A 24,533-nucleotide genomic window follows, 5' to 3' on the forward strand; every position below is an offset into this window, starting at 1 on the left:
TCTGTGTTCATCAGCAGTGCACCAACAGTCCATGCCTGAGAGTTGTACATGAACGTCTTCACCAATATTTGTATCATGAACAACTAACTTTTTACCCTTTGGGCTGAATGTATTTTACCACGTAAGAATATTGGTTTAATTTGCATTCTCTGATGAAGAATGATCATCAGGTAATAAATGCGAGCTATTTTAAACCACTAATTTTATGGTAGTTTATTATGGAACAATAAAAAATTAACACACTGTCTCTTCTGTATTCCTACTCTTTGGTCTCTGAGGCTTTGTTATGAGTACTTTCTGCTGATGTATCTTCCACAGTGCTACTTCTCTCTTCAGTTACACCTAATATTTGCAAACATGTTCTTTAGGTTTGTAATTCAATTACCATAGCTTTCACTCTCACATCTATAATTTCCACTTAATTCTCTTTTTTAAAGTTCTTGTTATTCCACCAAAGTTTTTATCTTGTCTTTTACCATCTTGAACATATCACCATAGCTATTTAAAATTTTGGATCTAATGATGCTGGGATCCTCTGCTGATCTGATCCTTTTGTCTTATCTCCCTGTAGGTCTAGCCATTTTTTATTGTGTTGGACCTTGCATTTATAAAGCTGCTCTAGAAATGATCTGAAATGCAGGGCAATGCTATCCTTCTTCTATTTTTCCTTCTATGGGCACATGGGGGCACTAACAGTTTAGACTCTGTGTAAGTTAGCCACTGTGTAAGTTCAATGAGTGGATGATAACTAGATGGGGGCCGGGCCTCACTCAAGTTAACCCCATTACTTCTAGGGTGTGGTCTTTCAGTGGCACCAAAACACAGCAGAGGTTATCCAGGCCCTATTAAAGAGCCTCAGATCTAATTCCTATTCTCTAGCCACAAGGACAGTTCAAGCAGTCCCTTTCAAAATTTAAATGACCAAGAAACAAGTGCGCCTCAAATGATGGGTTTCCTGTACTAGGTTTGCTTGATGTAATATTGATTCTTCAGTATCTTATTAGCCCTGTAAGGATAAGCACTGAGCATGGGGGACAGTGAGAACTGTCTGCTTCATAGATGTGCTGAGCATTCCTGGCTTTAGCCCCCACCCCATCTTAGCCTCATTTTCTGTATTGTGATCTCTACATTTCCCGTCCCCTGGGGTTCGGTGGTTCAAGGCCCTTTCTTGTTTCACACACCCTCTGCTTACTCTCTCTTCCTCTGCAGGGCTATCTGGATCAAGACCCCAACTTATTCTAATGTCGCAGAAATTTACTAGAACCTTTTCATCACTAGTGACTGCCATTCTCTTTTGTCTAGCTCTTTGAATTATCATCTTGAATCGAAAGTTTCAAGCCATTATTTTAAAGGTGAAAATGTAAACACTCATTAACACACAGGTGGGCTGCCCAAGGCCACAAAGAACTTTGGCCAAGGATCTGTACTGGACTCAGAACTCAAGTCTCCTATCTCACAGACATTCTGAGCTTCACATCAACAACCTCCTTATCAAAGACATACTGTTCTGAACATTGTTTATGGTTTGTTTATATTTATAGAGGAAAATAAGACAATTTAAAGGCAGACCAATGTTCATGCTTACAGGAAGCTGAAAGGGAAGCAGGCGGGCTCTGCCTGTACTTGTTATTTTGCATTAAGGTGCTCCTTACCTTACTGCAGCTGTTACTCCTAGGAACTGCCAAACCCAGAATTGAAAACTTAAAGGAAAGGGAAGCATGTTATGGAGCCCCCAATTTACATTTTGGGCTGACCATCTTGGGGTTTTAGAAGGAGAAAGGAAAGTACACACTAAGTCGAGTAAACAGTCTGTGTAACTCAGCATTTATACTCTAAAATGATAACTTTAAAAAACCTATTTCCTAATAAGCTTTACTATCATCTTCTAAGGAACAAAAACATAGAAACAAATCAAATAAGCCAAAAACTGTAAAGACAATTTGGAACAGGAAGGGAGGGCCTGGAGCCTCTCAGCAACAAGGCTTGCAGAACACACCCGAAGCCCTGAGTCTGATGCTTAATGATGTAAACAAAAGCAATACTAAAACTAGGGTCAGAACAGTTTATCTCAGCCCCAGTTCTTTACACGTCAGTCTGTAGGTCACTGGGCCAACCTACACCGTGGGTCCTCTGCACAGCCAGCCTTATGCGTCTACCATGGTCTAGTTTAACGAAACTGACTGGTTTGGAAACCACAGACTGGTGCTAACACATTTTACTTCTCAGAGCAGCAGAAACACACTTGCCTCTCTCTATATACACATACACACACACATATATATATGTGTGTGTGTATATATACATATATATATGCATACATGATCATATGTATACAGAACCATGTGTGCACATACATATGTATATATACACAGGTATGTATGGGTATATCTGTGTATGTATGCATGTGTATTCAAAAATGTGTATATAAGTATGCACACATGAATATATTATATATGTACATTATGTATGTATATATATGTGTTTGTATGTAACATACATATGTATACATGTTTCTGTTTGGTGCTGGCAAGAAACCCAGGTACTTCCACATGCTAGACAAGTGCTCTACTATTGAGCTTCCTCTCTAGCCCTACACAGTTCTTAAATGTAATCATTGTCCTGAGGAGATGAAAATAATTTATTGAGAAATTCTAAAGAGAAATTTAATGAATATTGATTTATTCATCATTATGAAGATCCTGAACAGAGATTGGGTCAGAGTCCTGGTCATATAAAAAGTATCAGTGATGTAAAGTCATCAAACTTTAACTAAGTGAATTAAGGTCCCAAGACAACAACTGTTTTAGACCCAAACCTACCCCAGAACCCATGGGAGACAAACATCAAGGAGCCTTTCTAGTCCTTGACTGCACTGCATATACAGAGAGGGTCATGGCAGATCTCATGTGGTTATATAATACATACTATTTATTCACTTTGGTAAAGTAAACGCCCCCAAAGTAATTCCTGTTCCCCTTCTTCAATCCTCTTATCAAATTACTAATTCCAAATAAGAAAGGTTACAAATCAAGTGAATGCTCATAACTTTCTATTATAATATTCTTTCTATAATTTTCTATCATGGTGCTCAAACTGCTAGATTTTGGAGCATTTTGATTTCAGGATTAGAGATGACTATCAGTAAACACAAATACTGAAAAATGTGACAAAAAGCTAAACTCAGAAATACTCTGCTCCTGAGCAGTTGAGAGAAGGGACATTCTATCTGCACTAAAGCACACTCTCACTGTTAAGGCCCCACTGTGCACACAACTGGTACACTGTGCACACATTCTTTCACACAGCACCTTTTCCTTCCTCAGTCTCTCCTCTGAGCCTCCCAAGCTGCAATCCCGAGCACCAGGGCCCTAGCTGCCCACACCGAGGAAAACAGCAGATATCACTGATCAGAGTCTGCAGTGGAGTCTCAGCTGAACCCACTGATGACACTGAGCCCAGTGTCTTTACAGGAAACCAAAACTCTCCTCCCAGAATGCCTGGGAGAGCTCTTTCATTTTCAGTTCTTTTGTCCTACCAGCTATAAGCATGAAATGTTTTTATCTTATCACAGTATTTTCATTTATTTATTTTGGTTTTTTGAGACAGGGTTTCTCTGTGGAGCCCTGGCCATTCTGGATGTGCTTTGTAGTTCAGGCCTCAAACTCACAGAGATCACCTATCACCTGCCTTTGCCTCCCAAGTGCTGGGATTAAAGGCATGCACCACCACACCCAGCAATCACCAGTAATCACAATTTATTTTAAAGACAAAAATAATCTTGTTGATTAGCAGGGGGAAAAAAGCTTTGTCCAAAAAACTACAGACTAAAAAGTATGGGAGGTGCTGACAACAGAGGTCTAGAAAACATGTGAGAAACATTACCTTTGTCTGGCCAGTGATGTCGCAGCAGCTGACTGTCTTACCATGCAAGAGCCTAAGGTTCAGGGTCAGACTAATGGTTCTGACGTCCTGGGCTGGACACATAGTTGAAGAGAGACACCAAAGAAGAGACGGCCAGCCCAACCCCTCACACAGCATCCCTTCCTGGTTAATCCATGGTGTGATAATGACACTGCCTGGCCTCATCCTGCCAGTGAATGGCAAGGCACTGCAATGATGGCGCCTGGAAATGAACAGGAGTGATTGGGAATAAAAGGAGGAGGGGGGAGAAGGTGGCCATGATGAAGAAATGAATAAAACGCCAAATCCGGGTTACACCAATCATTCTGATATCATAATGGCAAGGCAAATGAAAAAGATAACAAACAAATAAATCAATAAAGCCAACAACAGAGCAAATGAAAATTTGAGTTTGTATCCTACGCATAACTGTATATAACTACAGCAAGGACTGATTTAGTTTAGCTCGAAATCTACAAGAGGGAGTATGTTTTTAATCAGTGCTCCTAAAGTCTTACTCAGTTTCACTTTTTACTAAAGGCTTCGTCTATGCTATTAGAACAGCCCAGACTTACCAAACAATTCCTTGGGCTCCAGAGCCTATCGGTTTCAATTGCTGGTAACGTTTTAGAACAGTGAAAGTTGAGTCTGCCACTTGCACACTGTAAAACTGGCCATCGCTTTTACTGTCACTCATGATGTAGTGTCATACAGGATCCCAAGAGCTGGTACCTTCGTCAGATCCCTGAGGAGAGAAGCAGAGTGAACTGATCAATTTACCAAATTGTATACGCAGTGTGGTTCTGATCTGCTGGGATTTCAGGCGGTCCAGCCAAAATGGGAAGATCAGCTTGGCCACGCTTTCAACTTGAACAAGAGGCACATACTCCCCACCCCCAAAAAGACATTTCAGTAGTGTAAGATCATGAAAAGATGAAAAGAAGGAATTAAAACAATTTTTTTCTAATATCTATTTATTTTTGGCACCTAGGTGCTCTATGTGAATGCATGTATGTGTGTGCCTGAACAGTTGTGAGCTGCCATGTGGGTGCTAGGAATGGAACCTGAGTCTTCTAGGAGAGCCGTCAGTGCTCTTAACCTCTCTAGCCCTGAAAAGGAGGGGTTTTGAGATGCACAAAGGCCACGTTTTTAAAGGACTGGATTATAATAAAATATCTTGGGGCTGGGATGCAGCTCAGTGGCCAAGTGCTACACGCACAAGGCAGTGAGCTCATGTTAGAGACAGGAGTGGGGTGGGTGGGGGAAAGAGCCACCTCTGGAGAAAAGAATTCACACAGTATTCCCAGCCATGGTGAGACTACTATATCACTAAAGCATCTCATCCACTTCCTTCTTGTGAGAAGTCTCTACTACAGATGGGGATATTGTTTCAGAATGACTGATTCTAGAATTTCTGGAGATAAGTGGAATAGTCCTAAGTGTATGGATTCAGGCTAAAGTGATATACCACAAAGTGGGAGCCATATGCCAGAGTCACAGGCTTTTACCAGTATTAGAGACACCGGGGTGAGCTGTGTGACCCACAGATGGGCCTGTTTCATGAAAGTGGCCAGACCTGGCCTTCACTCACTCACTTTACCCCAAACTCAGCTATAGTTCATAGCAAAATAATTACCCACACTCTAAGTATATTCACAAACATGGCTATAAACCAATGGCCTCAGAAAGTAGTTTTCTTTTGGTTGGGGTAGCAAGTTGATTTCCAGTTAGGCTTAGGTGTGTAACATTCCCCATAGCCTCATGTTTGAGTACTTGTCCTCAGACGGTGGTGCTATGGGGAGGCTGTAGAGCCTGCAGGAGGTGGGGCTTGGCTGGACAAAGCAGGCTGCTGCTGGAGGACAGGCATGTAGGCCGGTCTTAGAGACCGGCACAAACTGCTTTCTGGTCTGTAGAGACTGAGCAGTCCCAGCAACAGGTTCCCACTCCTAGGAACGCCACAGACCATGAAATCACTCCTCTTCTCCACTAAGCTGCTCTATCATGCATTCAGTCACAGTGGTAGAGAAGGAAGCAATGTAACTGATATGCTCACCCTGTGAAAGGTTAGGCGATGTTAACTGAAAAAAATACTGAGCTAATTATTCTGGTCTTTTAAATTAAGAAGCCAAGAGCAAAGTTACAGAGGGAAACATTCCATAAGCGATTTTTTTTTTCCTACAGTCATTATTTCTAGAGCTCCACCAAATCCCTGCTTTTTTGTTCTACCATGTGATACTTAATGTCTACCCGGTGAGTTTTCTGCAATGATAACCTTCTTCTTAATACAACAATGCCTAGGGTTTCCCTTAAACATGGAAATAAGTAAAGGTTTAAACAAAAGTGTAAGGTCAAACGAGCAATGGAAGCCGCATGCTAGGTGCAGTTGAACTGCCCACCAGCCAGATTACTGAATGACCTTGCCGTGTGACAAAACCATCTCCATTTTTGGATCACCCGCCCATGGTGTGACTGCTACTAATCTCAGTCTTCTCTGACAACTCCAGAGCTCTTTGCTATGGCCGCTCACAATCCAAAGCTGGACTGGTACAATTCCAGGCTAGCTTCCTTGAACTTGAGGATTAGAGCTAACAGACTAGACTGGAGAACTGTTATATAATTATATAATCTCATCTCAAGATTTAAAATCATTCTAAAAAGAAAATGAAGCTATCTTGTTAGGCAAAAAAAAAAAAAAAATGGGCTGAAGAGAACAAGATAAAGAACCCACCCACCCACCCCACACACAAGAGAACCTGAGAAAACATGTAAGTTAACTACTGATGGATTTATTCAGTTGGAATGACATTTTAAGGAAAAGGACCAGCTTGTTGTGCAAGCTGGAAAGTACAAGCATTCCTCAAGATTAGCCACATCTCCAGACCTGGATGAGCTCTCTGCTCTGTTACTGTCACCGGCCAACACAGTGCTCCAACCAAGCACTTCTACAGCCTTGGCAGCTCACCGGCTAGGGCTATAAAGATGGTTATAGGTCTGTCTCTTCCCTAGGCCATGAGCTTCTTCTCAAAAAGTAGAGAGACAGAAGCTGGGCAGGTAACTCTGGTGGAGTGCTTGCCTGGTGTGAGACCCTGGGTTCACTCCAGAGTGGGTCAGGAGATCACAAGAGGAGGGAGAAGAACAGTAGATCGTCATAAAGGAAGGCTTCACAGATGCAAGGCCCGTCCTCTTTGTTCACACCACACACAAAGACACTTGTGAATATTGGTGAGAACTGTAAGGTGGCCAATCATACAAGTAAAAGTTGATGGTGTGCATGCATGTGAATCCTAACCCAGCAATTACAGAAATACATGGGGGAGTATGTCTGTGTAACAGTCAAAGATATCTGTACAAGAAGGGAACATAGCTAACCAGCAAGACTATAAACAACTCAAAATATAAAGTACAATGAAGCCATTAAACACAATACAGGGACTGTGTGTACTGGCGTGGAAAGATCTCTAAGATACAAAAAGGAAATAAAGTAATAATAATAAAAATAAAACAGATAATAAATGCCAATCTGTGTTCAAGGAGTATACATACACACACCACATACACAGTTGAGCATACATGTTTACACAAGCACGCATGTGTTTGTGTGTGTGTATACACACTCTAGACTACATACCAGCAAGAACAGAGAAATGAGATGTGAGAAACATTCTTTCTTCCCATTAGAACTTCCTGTTCTGTTTTTAACCTCATATATTTACATTAAAAAAACTAAACAAAAAAATTCAATTAAAATGAAATGTTACAAAATGTCCTTGTGTCACCTGCAGGGAGGGTGGTTGAGACAGATGACTGGAGTGAGGAGAACAGCTCAGGTTCTGGGAGACACATTTACAGATTCTCTGAAGTAACCTATTGGGGGTGAACTATCATCCAACAACAAAGGCAGAAGCTGAGGTTACGGGGAAGTAAGGCGCTGCCCAAATTCCCAGTGCGGCCCAGAACTGAACTGAGGTGTGTCTCACCACAGCATCCTCCTTCCTCCTAACACACCAGCCCCACATCTCTAATTAGTGGGGGACATGAAGCATGCGTCTGAGGGCTGGTCACCACCACGCCAGAGTGACACAGGCTTCAGTTGCCTGCACACTTTTTCTCTGAGGAAGATTGAGTGATTCACACTCAATTAACCCTTTAATCACACTGAAGTTTCAGAATGCACTATTTAAATGGACCGTTGCTATGGCTAAAAGCAGATTCTTAGTCACCCTGTCACAAAATATGTGACATTTTTCTCATAAAGTTCTCATTGGCCCATGTTAATTCTCATGGGGGAACCCCCCCCCCAGTTTATGGTACTTTAACTGCCCCCTCCCCATGCTGGGGACTGAGCTGAAGGACTCTCATGTGATAGGTAAGCACTCTACCACTGGGTGACATCACTATCAACAAGTTCCTGAGCTGATGCTGAATTGTAGTTAGGCAAAGATATCCATTTGATATTTAAGAACCTCGGAGAGCCTTGTAGGGCCTCCCTTCTGAAGTTCTGTTCTCGTATTACTGTATGTACTCAATACAGGACATGGTATTCACCTCGACATTTAGGAAAGCCTGGCAGATTTTTTTCCCACTAGCCCTGTTTTCAGGTTCCAAGGCCCTTAGCTGAGAGCTATCTGCCTACATAAGGACTGGCCACAGATGCTCAGAACAGCTTTGTCACAGATCAAAACTAGAAGCAGCACAAATATCCATGGCTATACATCTAGACTGTGGAATATTAGTCAGCACTGAAAAAAGCTGCAGCACTAATTTGGTAGATCTCAAATGCATCACACAAATCAGCCACAGCACTGATTTGGTAGCTCTCCATATTAATGAATTCTCAAGTTTTTAAATTCAACTAACCATAGGTAAAAAATATTTAGTAAGAGCAATTGTTCTACAGAATAGTTGGGTAGAAGCATGAAATTCTATGTAGCAGTGTAACTACAAATCACATCAATGTACTGCACACTTTACATAGCTAGAGTGTAGTTGAAGGTTTTTATGACAGACGAAAGGTATTCATTGATCCAGATGCAATCTGACTTAACTTAAACACCCACGTGTATCAAAATATAACACAGCACCCCATTAACAGGTATAATTTTTGTGTTTTCATGTATCAATTAAAATCATTATAAATCAAAAGTGACTTTTGGGGGAAATTTACCTGTATTGAACATATACAGTACATTGTTCTTGTCATTACCCAAGTCATGTAATACAATAGCTTTCTATTATTTGCTTTGTATTGTAAGTGCTCCAGAGATGGTGGAAGGCATACGGAAGAATGTACACTTACACTTCACTGCTTCATATGACTCAGACACCCATGGACTCTGGCACCCATCTTGGAGTTCTAGATCCAATCCCTTGAGAATGCTGGGAAACAGCTGTACTTACTGAAGTGACCCTTGAAAGGTCACTCCATAATACAGGCCCATAGGGGTTCTTCAAATGACAGAACTGTAGATGCATAGATCAAATCTTAGTTGCCAGGGATTATGCTTGGTGGAGGCTGGTGAGTTAAGCAGCTACAAAGGAGCAATGCAGGAGACCTTGAGGATGGTAAGAAGTTTCTGTAGCCTGTGATGACACTGGTGGTTCAGGAATCTGCACATGATAAAATGACACTGAATTGTACACACACTGTAGCAGTGCCAAACTTCCTGTTATGATTCTGTACTGGAGTTATATAAACATACTGGAAAAAAATACATCGATGGAGAAAACTGGGTAAAAAGTAGGAGGGATTTTGCAGCTTATTGAAGATCTATAATTGTTCCACAATAAGAAATTTTAAAAAGAGATCTGGTGAAAATATGCAGCAATTCCACCCTTTTCCTGTCTGAATGCGTTTGTCAGTGACTTTGAGAGCTTGATTTAAGTCCTTAGCACAAGGGCAGACAGCAAGCCCTCCGGCCCGCTCTTGGATACCAGACTCACCTGCAGGTCTCTGCTCAGCAGTCCCATCTGCCTTAGCTGATGTCCCTGTCCCTTCTACTCTTCTGGCCTGCATTGACCTCCTTCAAACCCAGTTCAAGGAACTACTTTGCATGCAAGGTTCCCTACTCAGCCTGTTCCTTTAAGCAGCACCAAGCCCTCCTTTCATTTTGTGTAGAAAGCTCTCCTCCAAGCCAGGCACAGCTTCTGAACCCTGGCCGGCCCAGGCATTGTCAGTTTAAAGCAAAGCTTAGTGAAAGGATAAACATGGGAAGGCAGTGTGGAGCAGGTTAAGGTCAGGTCTCAAGTCAGGCTCCCTGTTCACTAGTTACTTATCCAGTGCCAAGCAACTACCCTCCTCTGTAAAACAGAGATGAGCACAGAACTTCAGGACACCTCTAGATGTGAGTCCAGTTCGGCTGAGAAGGCACTATGACTGAGTCTCAGTGGGTGTCATCTAGATTCACCTAGTACGTCTCGGGAAACAGAAACTATATTACCCAACCATGGAGGTACTCCAGAACCACTAGCTGCTTCCACAAGTGAACTACAAGGAAAACAGAAGTGAAGCAGGAAAAGCAACACATTGAAGAAATTTAGCTGTGTGGTACCTTTTGACTATAATTCTAGTGCATGGGCTGCTGAGACAGGAGGACTGCCATGGATATGAGACTACATAATGAGTGTGAAGTCATATCTGAAAGACGAAACAACCAAACAATCCCTAAATAATAAACACCATAAAATAAAAACCAAAAACCAACATAGAACTGAAAAGACACTAACCAATGATCACAACTTGGCTCCACTTTCAAATGATTACAGATGGAAACTGTAAGATACATAAGACACTAGAAATTTGAGTTTTGATTGGTTACTTGATGCTATGAAGGATTTACTGCTTTTGAAAGTTTAAGAGAACCTTTAGGTTCTTTTAGGGAACTAAGCTAAAAAGTTCACGGACAGAGTGATGGTATGTCGAGGATCTGTTTCAACACAGTGTGAGGAGAGTTTATGAAGTCTGCAATCAGGGATGAAACAAGACTGCCAGCATTAAAGCTTGTAGACACTAGCCGGGCGGTGGTGGTGGTGGCGGTGACGGCGACGGCGGCGGCAGCGGCGGCAGCGGTGTTTAACCCCAGCACTTAGGAGGCAGAGGCAGGCAGATTTCTGAGTTCGAGGCCAGCCTGGTCTACAGAGTGAGTTCCAGGACAGCCAGGGCTACACAGAGAAACCCAACCTTGTCTTGAAAAAACAAACAACAAACAAACAAACAAACAAACAAAAGCTTGTAGACACTGATACTAGGCTGTTTATTTTTTAGCAAATTTGAAAGTCGCCATCATAAACAACTAACAGATTGCTGTTGAAATTCACAGGCCAAGTATAAACCATTAACAATTTTTTTTAATAAAATTGCCACCTTCCTAGCCAGGTGTGAAAGATAACTTCATATTTAGACAAAAATAGCAGCCCTACTGATAAATTAATAGTTTTAAGATTAGATTTTTAGTCAGGTGGTGGTGGCACATGCCTGTAATCCCAGCACTTGGGAGACAGAGGCAGGCAGATTTCAGAGTTCAAGGCTAGTCTGGTCTACAAAGTGAGTTCCAGGACAGCCAGGGCTACACAGAGAAACCCTGTCTCAGAAAAACAAAACAAAACAAAAGATCAGATTTTTGTTTTATTTTATATAATACGCGTTTAAAAATTGGTTCACTCATTAATAATTACTATGTTTGGTGTTTCTTTGTACAGAAGGTTAAGACTTTTTTTTCATTTGAAACTGACAAATTCGAGTATAACCTTGACCATTTATTTAAAGGATAGAGCAAAGTATCTGTTAACAAATAATTATAAAGTCCTGAGACCCTGCAAATTAAAACCTCAGGAAAACCAAAGTTCCCCAGAGATTATGCCCCAAAAACAGCAATTATTTTTAACTATGCAGGACTCTTCTGAAAGGGAGGAGAGAAACATTTATAGATTGACTATTGTTCTTTCAGAACAAATTGAAAGTCAAACACAAACAGAGCTGAGAACCTTAGATTGAACCTGAACCAGGTTCTCACTGGCTGCCTGTGCTGAAGCAGACTGCTGAAGCACTGAGCTCCCCCCCCCTCCCCATTTCTTCTTCTGTGGAACCCAGCCGGCCAAACACACTCAAATGAGTGCCTGGCTGGTATCTGGGGAACAGGGCCTAGCTCCCTAGCTCCTCTGGCCTCGGGCTACTGTTCCTGCTCCTCACTGCTTCTCCCTCCCACACTGCCTGCTCCGGAGGTTAGCAGTGCTGCGAGAGGGCCTCGTTTGGCTTAGCACCAAATAGCTAGTTTTAATTAGCTATTGCCAACATTGAAATATCAGAGTCCAGATACAAACTTGAGAAATTAATTGCTGAACGGAAGTTCTGAACCTCCGGGGTCTCCAGCACACCACAAGCCCACACTTGCCCTGGAGAGCTGATTCTTGGCTCCAGGTTGAGCAAAGTTCCTTGTTGATCTTGCCCTTTCACTTTCTGAGTCTGTCCCTGCCCAAGGCCCTCCAGCACCCTCACCCCACACCCTCCATTTCTAGGGCACAGACCCTTCACTACAGCTGGTGTCCTATCCTGTCCTAGAACTGTGTGCATGCTAATCTGCTCTATGGGGCTCCTGGACTCTCTGGGGGAAGGTACCCTGTTGCTATCTCCTTTGTGTCCCTAGAGGCCAGCAGAAAGCATGACCTAGATAATACAGAATTCAGTAGATAACTCCTGAATGTGTGGAAGGAAGCTCGAGCAAAAAACTCTTACCAAAACATAATTTTCTTTTTAATCCCAAATTATTCTGACAACTACTAGAAAGAGATTAAAAACATGAAAATATTTCACAAAATGAGAATATAAGTCTGCTTTCTTACTAGTTTCACAAGTTAAAAGTCACCAACAAAATGGACAAAGCAGAGATAATAATAGTCAGGGATGGTCTTACAACTCATTCACTGATCTGACTCTGCAGACAACTACCTGTATTCACAATGCTATGCAAAAAGGACAGGGCAATAAATCAGGCAGCATCAAACCAGGGTAGGTACTGGAAGGAAAATTAAAGAAACTGATGAACGAGAATGACTAAGCGAGGGAAAAGGGTGGTCAAGGCGGGCCTTACCAATAACAAGACACTGAACCACAGGAGGAAGCGATGTGCGAGAGACAGCAGGGTAAAAATCTTATAGACAACTCCAAACATGGAAAATTTGAAGTTCAAAGTTCCTGAGGTAAATAAATTATTTTGGCATGCCCAAGGCAGATGAGGTTAGTAGGATAGGAGAAGCAGAGATCTGCTTCTGTTAAGAGGGGAAGGAGTGGCGGAGGAGGTGGGCAGGACCCACTCTGGCTTTGCTGGGCACTGAAGATGAATGACAAGGCACGGGGGTGGGGCGGGGGGGGGGGGCTTGGCAGAAGTGGGGGAGGACTCTCAGCGGATGAGGGAGAGTTCCTATGACACTCACACCAGCAAGGGAGCATTTATTTACCCACTCAGATGCCCTCAAATGTGCGCTGTAGGCTTCTCTGTTTCAGACAGTTACATTGCCTGATAACAACCCCGACCAAACCCTAGACATTCTACCACTACTCCCGAGGGGAAAGCAGAGAGCCAGTGAGGGTCGGAGTCACTGCCAAGGTCGCGGGGACCAGAGCCCAGGCTCCAGGGCATGCAGCGGGGTGCAACAGCGTGCCTCACAGCTGGAGGAAAGGCGCCCACAGATCCCTGCGGGCAGGTCTGCTGGGGCCGGGCCAGACAGCCGGCCTGTAGCCCTGGGCTGCACACACCAGGCGGGAGAGAACGACTGCGGAACCGTGGATAGCCGGGCAGTACTGAGCAGTCCACCCCCTGAGCCCCGCACCCCAGGCCCTGCGCGGCCCGAGCGGCCCCACCAGGCCTAGCCGCCCGCCCGGCTCACCTCGGCTCCGCGCCGCCGCGCCGGAGTCAGAGGGAGGGCACGCTGGCGGCGATGCGTTCTGGCGGCTCCCAGCTCCACGACCCGGACCCGGTCGCCCCGCCCCGCTCTGCTCCGCCCCGTCGCCGCCGCAGTGGGTGTGAGGGGCGCGGGGCGCTGCGACCCTTCCGGTCCGGTTCCCTTCTGCTCCCCTGCTGCTGCTGCTGCCGCCGCCGCGGCGCTCAGTCTGACGGATTCTCAGGCCAGCCAATCAGAACAAGGATATCCAGGCAGGCGGGGCCAATCGAGACTGGGGTTGGGCCAAGGCTGGGCAGTTCGGGCGTGGCTGGAGGCTTGGTGTGGGCGGGGCCAGTGGTGATCTCTGGATACCCTAGTGCCGAGTGGCGCCCCCTGGGCGGTTCCTAGCCTGACAGTCGGCTGTAAAAGCTGTAAGTGCCTCCGCCTGTGTGCGCAGAGGGCTAGGGATCCAGGTCAAGCAAGGACCGTCTCCCGAGCCCGCCCTCCGGGGCCCGCATGCGCCGGAGAGGGTGGGCCAAGGGGAGTCAGAGCCGGGGAGGGGCGAGGGGTGACTTTGCGATTACAGTGTAGGAGCCATTGTCAGGCCTCAGTTGCAGCAGGTGCAAATGGAAAGGCGACCTGGAAAAGAACTAGAGACAAGGGTTAGACAAGAGTCCTGGGCAGGATCAAGGACTTGGAGTCTGGGAACCTGGAGTAAAACAGCCCCGGAGGAGGAGACAGGACAAGCCGCGGGGCCTTGGGGTTTGTTGCTCACTAAGGCGGACGCGCTATGTGTGCCACACTGAATGGGATCATAACAGGGGTGCGGCCAGATGTCCAGAGGGTGGGGGTTGGGGAGACGGTGACCATGACCCTGGTGAGTCAGTGAGGGGCTATGGCCTAAAGAGGACTCTTGTAAGAGACAAGTTTCTGCTTTGGTGTAGAGGGGTGAAGAGGGCATCCGTCCAGTGCTGAAGGGCTTCTAGACAGCGGTCTTTGACACTGCTGCTTTTGTTGATGCTCCTGCAGGCCCTCTGGCTCTCACATAGGTTCCAGAATGTCTGAGGTTAAATAAGATGGTTGGAAAGCACAGAATTTGGGATTCTGACTACTCTGTGTTTTGATAGAAAGGCTGCAAGTGAGACAGGGAAGTTGAACACACTGGGGGAAGCTATAAACAGGTTAGGCTGAGGACTGGCCTATAAGGGATTAGAAAAATGGAGACAGTAGTTGACAAGTGTTGACTATGGTGGTAGAGCTGTCGTCACAGGATGCCAAGGAGTAGCCAGGGAGAAGGACTCTGCAAATAGGGAGATCAAGGGAATAGGAGGCTCCATGAATCTCGGCAGAATTTGAAGAGAGCTGTGACTCCGGTTTCAAACACTGAGCCAGGGTGGTGGAGGCACAGAAGAGTGTCTTGGTCTTATTCTGCTTTCATATTGTTGTGACAAGGCATAATGACCAGAAAGCACTTCCAGGAGGAAAGGGTTATTTTGGCATAGAACTCTCATCATTGAAGGAAGTACGAAACTCAAGGCAGGAACCTGCAGGCAGGAACCAAAGCAGAGGCAGTGCAGGAACTGCACCTTACTAGGTCAGGGATGGAACTGCCTCCAGTGTGCTAGGCCCTCCCACGTCAATCATTTGTGAAGAAAATGCCCCACCCCCACAAACTTTTCTACAGATGATCTTACAGAGGCATTGTCTCAGTAAGGAGTCTCTCTTCCCAGATAGGACTAGGTCAAGTTAACAAAGTCCAACTAGCAGAGCCCTCCTTTAGCCACCTGCATGTTGCCCACCAGAGAGAGTATGGTTTATTCCTCCTAGCTCCTGAGAGTGCTGCCTTGAGAAAGGTTCCTTTGTTTTTGTTTTTTTTTTTTTTTTTTTTTTTTTTTGGATTTGTTTTTTTTGAGACAGGATTTCTCTGTATAGCACTGGCTGTCCTGGAGCTCACTCTATAAACCAGGCTGGCCTTGAACTCAGAAATCTGCCTGCCTCTGCCTCCCAGAGTGCTGGGATTACAGGCGTATGCCACTACTGCTGGCTGAGAAAGGTTCTTTTTGTGAGCATCTGTCCACACCCGTCCTCACCTCAGCTCTTCCCATCACTGCTTTAAGACCACCATAGAAAACAGAGGCAGTAGTTGGCATTTGTTAAAAACCAATAGAGCCTGGCTATCATTGTCGCAGTTTCCCTGAAGAACACTAAGAAGTGCTTCCCCTCAGATTAGACTTCCTAGACATCCAAGACTGGTTTCATAGCCAACCCAATGCAAAACAAGTAACCACAAATCATCACGCATGTATGTTTACCCAGTAAGTTTATTCTGTTCTTTCTACAGATGCTGTTTTTTGTTCTGATTTTTTTTTTTTTTTTACAAAATAATGGTGGACATACAGGGCAGAGTTGAGGTGAAATGACAGGGTGGGGGTGGAATGATGGGGGTCCATGCTTGAATGAGTACAAAGAATCACGGTCAAAGCCTCTAAGTGCAAAGATCCAGCCAGAAGTGTGTGGTGGACGCCATTCACGGACACCGACACCTGGTTACCCTGGCAGGTCAGGGAGAAACAGTGGAGGGAGCTCTCTTGGCAGAAAGAAGTTCTTACTGAGGCTAGAAACCAAAGGAAAGTACTGGGTCTGAGACTTTGAAGCACATTTGGGTCAAATGCTCAGAAGGGAGAGGGACATGTGTGCTGTGTCCATGGAACCACAGCCACCTGTCCTGGCGGGAGAGGTAGGTAAGGAGATTGGAGTGATGCGGTCCTTGGGGATGCAGTGGCTTTGGTGACCATGGGCTGATGGGCACATAGGCTACCTTCGTTCACTCCTATGCCTTATTTAGTCAAATGGGTAGATGGTTGCGTTTTTTTGCCACCTCTTCATCATTTAAAATTGAAAGGGATTCCAAAACAAAAGCAAAACACAAGCAACAACTATGTTGTTGGGTTCTCTTCATAAAGGGTAGTGGCCATGAGGAAGTGGGTGGAAGATACCCCTTCAGGTGAGACCCCGGTTTTTCTTCATCCTATTCTTCCTGTGGCCCTTACCTGTCTGCCTTTGCAACATGATAGGTTGGAAATCTGGCTATGGAGGTAAAGGGCAGCCCTTAAGGGTGGTAAGCAAGGAACTAAGTGATAAGATTCAATGTATATTTCAGAAAGCTCACTAAGGCTTGTAAGATTTCAAGAATAGTGGGTGTAGGGCCACGCGACCAGTTGAGAGCTACAGCAAAGGCCGTTTTAAGAAACTGAAGCCTGGGTTGGGGGTGATAGTAGCAGGCACCAAGAGGAAGGAATTGATTTTAAAATTGCTTCAAGGCTTTAGGGGAATATAAATCAATCTGCAGTGAGCGATCACTCCATAGCCACTAGGAGTCATGCACTAAAATTTAATATCAAGTGTTAGATGGTGACATGAAGCAGTTGGAATACTCATGCCCTGCTGGTGATAAGGCAAAATGATGTAATATTTTTGCAAAATAGTGCAGCAGTTTTAGATTGAGCTGAAATTCCACTGGGCATACCATCCAAGCATCAGAAGGCATGAGTCCTGGGCTTGGGGTGCTGGGATAACAAGGATTTGTCAGAGGCCAGCTTCTATGCAAGCTCTGGGCTGACAGAGTTCTTTGGCCCATGTTCCAATCTAATTCTATTTATCAGTCATACTCCCTTGGGCAAGGGATTAGCTCCTCTGTGCCTAATTCTGTGGGAAGTAGTAAAGACAGCAATTATTGCCTGTTGGGGATGCCGCTCTGTCTCCCTGTCCTCCATTTCTACTCTTTTCAGACATTTCTTCACTTCTCCCCTACTGCTACCACTGCTGAATCTAACTGAAGAATCTATAGTGTTCTATAGAGGAAAAAAACTGCACATAAACCAATGGGGACAAGTATTATCTCTCTTTTTCTGTCTCTGTCTCTGTATCTGTCTGTTCCCTGCCCCCCTTCCCCCCCACCCCCATGTGTGTGTGTGTGTGTGTGTGTGTGTGTGTGTGTTATCACAAGCAGGGCACTTTATAAAGAGAACCAGGATCAGGGACTTTAGCTCAGTGGTAGAGCACTTGCCTACAGTAATGGTTCATTTTCATCATGAATTTCATTAGATTGAGAACTGAGTGGGAAATTGGTAGAGTGCACATCTAGATGTATCTTTAAGACTTGCCAAAGACTAGCTAAGTTAAGAACACCCACCCTGAGTGTGTGTGTGTGTGTGTGTGTATGTGTGTGTGATACTAAATAGGTTGGGGCCCCGATGGAGTAAACGAGTAGAGTAGGCCACAGTGGGCGTTCCCTCTCTGCCTCCTAGTTGCTATGATGTACACTTCCCTGCCCCTCCCTGCCTGTCCTCCCCATCAGGATGGACTGAGTCTAGGAAACCTCATACAAAGGAAACTTTCTCCTCGTTTGTTCCCATCAGCTTCTTGACCATAATGATAAGAATGAGGAGCACATGACAGGTGAGAGGCTCTGGTGCAGCTCCCAGGCCCGTAAAACAAAACTGAACTAGAAACCCCAACAACAGCAATTAAAAAGAAAAAATGGGAGGAGGGCGAATGATGATTCAAAGGAAGACCAGAGTCCAGTCCCCAGACCCCCATTTTAAAAGCTAGACATGTTCTTCTACTTACGATCTTAGACCCAAGGAGGCAGAGACAGGCAGATTCGTAGAGCTCAGTGGCCAGGCTGCTGAATCTAACTGTGATCCTGAGGTCCCAACAAAAGATCTTGTCTCACAAATGCAAAATGTGTGGTATCTGAGGAGGAATGGCACCCAATGTTGACTTCTGGTTGGTGACTTCACATACACATACACACACACACACAAGCTACACAAATGCACACATACACAAATACACATGCATATACACGAAGAGGTGTGGTTGGAAGTACAGGGTTGAGAAACCTTATCTAGTCACGGCTTTCTTGCTGGCAAAGTCTCTGGGCAGTTGAGACAAAGTGAACTGTGTATATGTGTGTATCTGGTCTTTTTCCTCATAAAACCACCAGAAGCCTACCCTAATCCTAATGACCTTATCTGATCCTAATCATTTCTCTAAGGCCTCACCTCTAAACACCACAACTGAAATAACTTTTTACCTCTTTATACCTCACAGATATATACACAGAACTTCTGATCAACTGGCCTTGAACCTGGGTAAGACAATCCAAGGTCATATGGAAGAAAGATTAATACAGGCAAACAGAAAACTGAGTCTTACCACACATAGTCTAAGCAGAAGATAAATTCCAAAAGAAAAAAATATTATTTTTGGCTTTAGAGGGACTGAAAAGATACCACACCCTTGAGACAAGAGCCAGCCATTCAGAAGCTAGTCTGAATATTCATATATGACCTTGGTCTCAGGTGAGGAGGCCTACAGGTAATCACACCTGAATGAGTAGCAGAAAGACAGAGCTCAGATCTTTGTTTCTAAGACTAGTCGTCTTTGACAGAAGGAATCAGGAGTCACTAGAGATCCCATAGATCAGGAAATGTACAAGGTAGATCTGGAGTTTACTGTAGTATGAATCAGGAAGTACTTATAAGATACACAGACCCAGAATGATGGGGGCGTGTCAGAAATGCAGAGGCCAACTCAAACAGCTCCCATCAGCCTTAGCTAGACTCTCAGTAAATAGCACCTGACACAGAACCTTGGCAGAGGGCAAAATCTGGCACTGACTGCCTCAGGTGGGGTAATCTCACACCAAGGTTAACACCAACAGTTAACACTAACCTGACTTGTGATGTTAGTGGGTTTTTTTCCTTGAAGCAAAGTGATGAAAATGTTTCTCTTCCTCCCCCAGGGCCATAAAACCCATCCTAACCATAAGGAAAACTTTAGACAGCCAACTGGTGGGCATTCTACAAAATCATGTGTTCCTTAATAATTAGACATACATTCCTAGTGGATAGGTTGGGTGTAGATAGGGAAGCAGAGACAGGGAGAGAAGATTGAACAAATTTCCTAACTAGTTGAACTAACAGACTAAAAGACAAGATTGATGATAGGAAAGAATGCTTAGACTCAACCCATCAAATAGCTTCAAGCTCTGATGCAGGTATTTTAGTTCAGAGAGGCCAGAGAAGAAACAGAACTCTGTAACAAAGTAATTCAAGATTTCTTAGAATTCTGGGGCTGCAGAGATGGCTCAGTGGTTAAGAGCACTGGATGCTCTTCCAGAGGACTTGGGTTTGATTCCCTGTACCCACACACATAACTGTCTTTAATCCAGTAACCAGGGATCTGACACCCTCTTTTGGCCATCACAGGCACCAGGTATGCAAGAGGTGCACATATATACGTGTGCATATATACCTAAAATAACTCCCCCAATCCTATAGGGTGTGCATATCTTGACTGAGGTTAACATCTAACAAAGAGATGCAAAGCTATAACACTGCAGTATTTGAGGACACCAGAAGTCAAAAGAGAATAAAAAAGTCACTGACAAAGACATCTTAGGGAGATTCTGGACTTAATAACAACACAAGGAACAAGAGAATGGAAAACTCTAATTTTTTTTCTGACTTAAAATTCCTTATTAGGCAAATCTTCATCAAAGTATGAGTAATAGTTTCTTGATTTATTAAGTTCCCAAAAAATTACCTCTTGCCATGGTCTATGGGTTTTGTGTTTCTCCTTCAATATGTTTATATCCCCAGCCCCATGTGATGGTAATGAAAGTGGGGTCTGGGCTGTGGAGGTGGTTCAGTGGATCCAGCACTTGCTGAGCAAGCATGAAGAGCCAAAGTTTGGATACCATCACCCATGTAAAAGCCAGGATGGGGCTGAAGAGATGGCTCAGCGGTTAAGAGCAATGACTGCTCTTCTGAAGGTCCTGAGTTCAAATCCCAGCAACCACATGGTGGCTCACAACAATCCATAATGAGATCTGATGCCCTCTTCTGGTGTGTCTGAAGACAGCTACATTGTACTTACATATAATAATAAATAAATCTTAAAAAAAAAAAAAGCCAGGATGGTGTGGTGATCTGCCTGTGATCCTAGCACTAAGGAAGGAGAGATGGGGATCTCCAGAACATCCTAGAAACATCCAGAACTAGCCAGCTACACTAGCTGTCTTAGTCAGGGTTTCTATTCCTGCACAGATATCATGACCAAGAAACAAGTTGGGGAGGAAAGGGTTTATTCAGCTTACACTTCCACATTGCAGTTAATCACTAAAGGAAGTCAGGACTGGAACTCAAGCAGGTCAGGAAGCAGGAGCTGATGCAGAGGCCATGGAGGGATGTTTCTTACTGGCTTGCTTCCCCTGGCTTGCTCAGCCTGCTCTCTTATAGAACCCAAGAGCACCAGCCCAAAGGTGGTATCACCCACAAGGGGCCCTCACCACCTGATCACTAATTGAGAAATGCCCCACAGCTGGATCTCATGGAGGCACTTCCCCAGCTGAAGCTCCTTTCTCTATGATAACTCCAGCCTGTGTCAAGTTGACACACAAAACTAGCTAGTACACTAGCCAAACCAGCAAACTGTGGGCTCAGAGAGAAATCCCACCTCAGTAAGTGCAGAACAATCCAGAAAGACACCCAGTGTCAACCTCTGTACACAGGTATGCTCCCACACACAATCAAACATGCATATATGCAAAAGTCAGGTTTTTATAGAAAGAATAAGGGAGGCAGTATGGGGAGGATGTTGAGTTTTGGTTTTTTGAGACAGGGTTTCTCTGTATAGCTCTGGCTGTTCTAGAACTCATTTTGTAGAGCAGGTTGGCCTTGAACTCAAGAGATCTATCTGCCTCTGCCTCCCAAGTGCTGGGATTAAAGGCATGTGCTACCACACCTGGTGGAATCAGTGCTTTTTAAAAGAAGCGCTGGGCGCTCATTTGCCTCTTCCACAGTGAGTTAATACAAAGATGCTTTCTGGTAGGGACGTAGAAGCAGAGTCTCCCACATACTAAAACAGCTAGTGCCTTGATCTTGGATTTCTCAGCCTCTAGAGCAATGGAAAATACCTCTCAACAAGGATTAAATTCAACCCATGAATGAACCGCTGGGGGGGGGGGTGCACATTCAACTATCTAAACTGCACCACTAATGACGAGAATGTTCCCACTGGACACTGCTCAGACCCTCAGGTGAAAGGAAAAGGAGGTTAGTCAAATTCAAACAAATGAGAAGAAAAAAAAAGTTGCACTGTCTTTATTGTAAAATTGCATAGTACATTGATTGTGCACGCTTTTAAATAGAGCAGGGCAGCCCCCACGAAACCACCCTCTGGTGTGGGGCATTTCAGGTTGGTTTACTATGAGTAGGGAGCTGGGACCAATGTGCTGTCTGGGTTTAAAAAAGAACCATAATCTGATTGAGCAGAAGTCAGAGAGTTGAAGGATTTGAGTCCATCTGAGAATATTGAAAGAAGGAGAGACTTTAACTGGGCTCAAAGGTAGCACAGGGAGAGGGGACAGGGACACGTTGGTGTCAGGGACAGGAATCAGGAGCAGCTGTGGAGGGAGAACAAGGAAAAGGAGACAAAGGGCTCATGCCTAGTGCCCCAAACAGAGATGAATGACACCTGCCGGAGTGCACTCTGGGTAGCCAGATGCATGGGCTAGGGCGTTACCATGGCTACAGAAAGCCACACATTAGAAAAATAACTTAAAAGCTATACAATTGTCATTATAAATATTTCGACTTTTAAAACTAGCTAGTGTTGGTTTAAAAAAAAAGGTTCACAGTTACTCTGAAGAGAGCGGTATCTCTATTGCACAGTAGTGGAAAGTCTGCTCTGATTCCCGTTGTGTAAACAATCCCGTCTCCTCAGTGACGTCAGGACACAGAGAAACAGCATTGGCTGTAAGCAAAGCACTTTGGGTACAAGGCACGTCAAAGCTGTCAAGCTCTACTGGAAGCACGAGGGGCCCATGGAGGCCCACTTCCTTCCCCATGTGGCATCTCTGCAGTGGGTTCAGGTCTTGAATCGGACTGCAGGTTAGCGACAGTCTTGTCACGGATGGCCTGTTCTCATTCCACAGTGACAGACTTGGCTAGGTTTCTGGGGAAGTCGACCTAAAAAGAAAGACAGGAGGGCAAAGGATGAAGCTCACATGAGGTCCTTGCTTAGTATGCAAAGCCATCTCCAGCACCTCATAAAGCAGGCACAGATATATATAAACATGGATAGCAGGAGGATCAGAAGTTCAAGGCCAGCCTCTACCACATAGCAATTTGTTGATTATTTCACAGGTGCCAGTACCAGGCTGTTTTTGCACTCAGGCACTCATGTACACAAAACCACACAAGCATATATAAAATTAAGAATGAAGATTCAATGAGCTGTGGTGGCGCACACCTTTAATCCCATCACTCAGGAAGCAGAGGCAGGTGGATCTCTGTGAGGTTTGAGGCCAGCCTGATGTAGAGAGCCAAGACAGTCCAGGGAATACAGAGAAACCCTGTCTTGAAAAATCGAACCAGAGCAAAACAAAGAGCAAAGCTACATAAAAAATGAAAATAAAAAGAACAAACAAACAAAATTTACTTTTCAGGATTGGGGTGTAACTCACAGAGAGTGTCTGCACAGCACGTGTTTAAGACCTTAGTTTGACCACCAGCACCCGAAAAATTAATGAAAAAAATTCATGTTTTTGGAGGAATACACATGAATTTCACAAGATTGTTACTTGAGGAGAGAATGAGAAGGAAATATGATTGGAGATGGGTAAGAGAGTGGGCTTCCACTGGCCTCAAAAATGTTTTATTTATATGTTAAGAAAAAATGAAACAAATACAACAAAAAGTTATCAAGTATCAATTTGGATGATATACATTTAGGTGTGTCTGGGATATTGTTCTTTGGATTATTATAGTTTTATAAGCTTCTCAAAATAAAATTGTAACATAGAATCTATTTTATTTTTTACACAGTGAATTATATTCTTAGACATTTGCTGGTAAGACGACCCCTCTTTTCTGAGGTGTAATCTGAATGCCAGCAGTCTCAAAATATCAAATCATTTTCACCACAATGATAGATCTTAAATGTGGGACAAAGATGTGCATACAAACATGTTTACTGTGGTATTATTCATAAAAATGAAAAATTGGAAACAGCAGCCTCTTTAAGTAATTCAATAAACCATGTTTTTTTGTTTTTGTTTGTTTTTTTTGGATTTGGTTTTTTCAAGACAGGGTTTCTCTGTGTAGCCCTGTCTGTCCTGGAACTCACTTTGTAGACCAGGCTGGCCTCAAACTCAGAAATCCACCTGCCTCTGCCTCCCAGAGTGCTGGGACTATAGGCGTGCGCCACCACCTCCCAGCTAAACCAAGTTTTGTTTTTATCTTTTTTTTATTGAGTATCTTCATTTACATTGCCAATGGTAAAACCTTTCCCAATTTCCCCCCTCCCAAAAGCCCCCTTCCCAACGATTTCCTACCCCTCCTCCCATCCCCTGCCTCCATGTATATGCCCCTCTACCTGACACTCCCACCTCCCCCCCATCTGTTTACCTTTGTTGGGGCCTTTATTGAGCCTTTACCTGACCAAAGACCACTCCTCCCACTGATGCCCAACAAGGCATTCCTCTGCCACATTTTTGGCTGGAACTATGTGTACCCTCTGGTTGATGGTTCATGTTAAAAGCTTGGAACAGCAGCCACAGAGATGTCTCAGCTGCTAAGAGTGCTTTGTTCTACCTGAGGATCTGAGTTAGATTCCCAGCACCCACATCAGTGGCTCATAACAAGCGTTAGTTCCAGGGATCTGATGGCCTTTTTGGGCTTCTGGGGAAA

General features: G+C 44.3%; 2 protein-coding genes across 5 annotated transcripts in view; both read right to left on the reverse strand.

The window, feature by feature from the left end:
* Positions 1 to 14,002, reverse strand: part of Mapk9 (mitogen-activated protein kinase 9) — a 43,002-nt gene extending 29,000 nt beyond the window's left edge. For 3 of the 4 annotated variants that reach the window (XM_052194459.1, XM_052194460.1, XM_052194463.1), the window contains exons 1-2: positions 13,780 to 14,002; positions 4,476 to 4,645 (exon numbers count right to left, since the gene is read on the reverse strand). In XM_052194459.1, coding sequence (XP_052050419.1) covers positions 4,476 to 4,597 — 122 coding nt within the window. In that variant the 5' untranslated portion in view covers positions 4,598 to 4,645; positions 13,780 to 14,002. Of the gene's footprint in view, positions 1 to 4,475; positions 4,646 to 9,196; positions 9,286 to 13,779 lie in introns of those variants that run through there. The other variant, XM_052194461.1, reaches the window with a different exon arrangement.
* Positions 14,003 to 21,927: 7,925 nt separating this feature from the next.
* Gfpt2 (glutamine-fructose-6-phosphate transaminase 2) overlaps positions 21,928 to 24,533 on the reverse strand; it is a 47,759-nt gene continuing 45,153 nt past the window's right edge. Inside the window, exon 19 of the mRNA XM_052196840.1 lies at positions 21,928 to 22,811. Within this exon, the coding sequence (XP_052052800.1) occupies positions 22,767 to 22,811 (45 nt within the window). The 3' untranslated portion in view covers positions 21,928 to 22,766. The remainder of the gene's footprint in view (positions 22,812 to 24,533) is intronic.

The sequence above is a fragment of the Apodemus sylvaticus genome, chromosome 10 (genome assembly GCF_947179515.1).
Source record: "Apodemus sylvaticus chromosome 10, mApoSyl1.1, whole genome shotgun sequence".
NCBI classification, from domain to species: Eukaryota; Metazoa; Chordata; class Mammalia; order Rodentia; family Muridae; genus Apodemus; species Apodemus sylvaticus.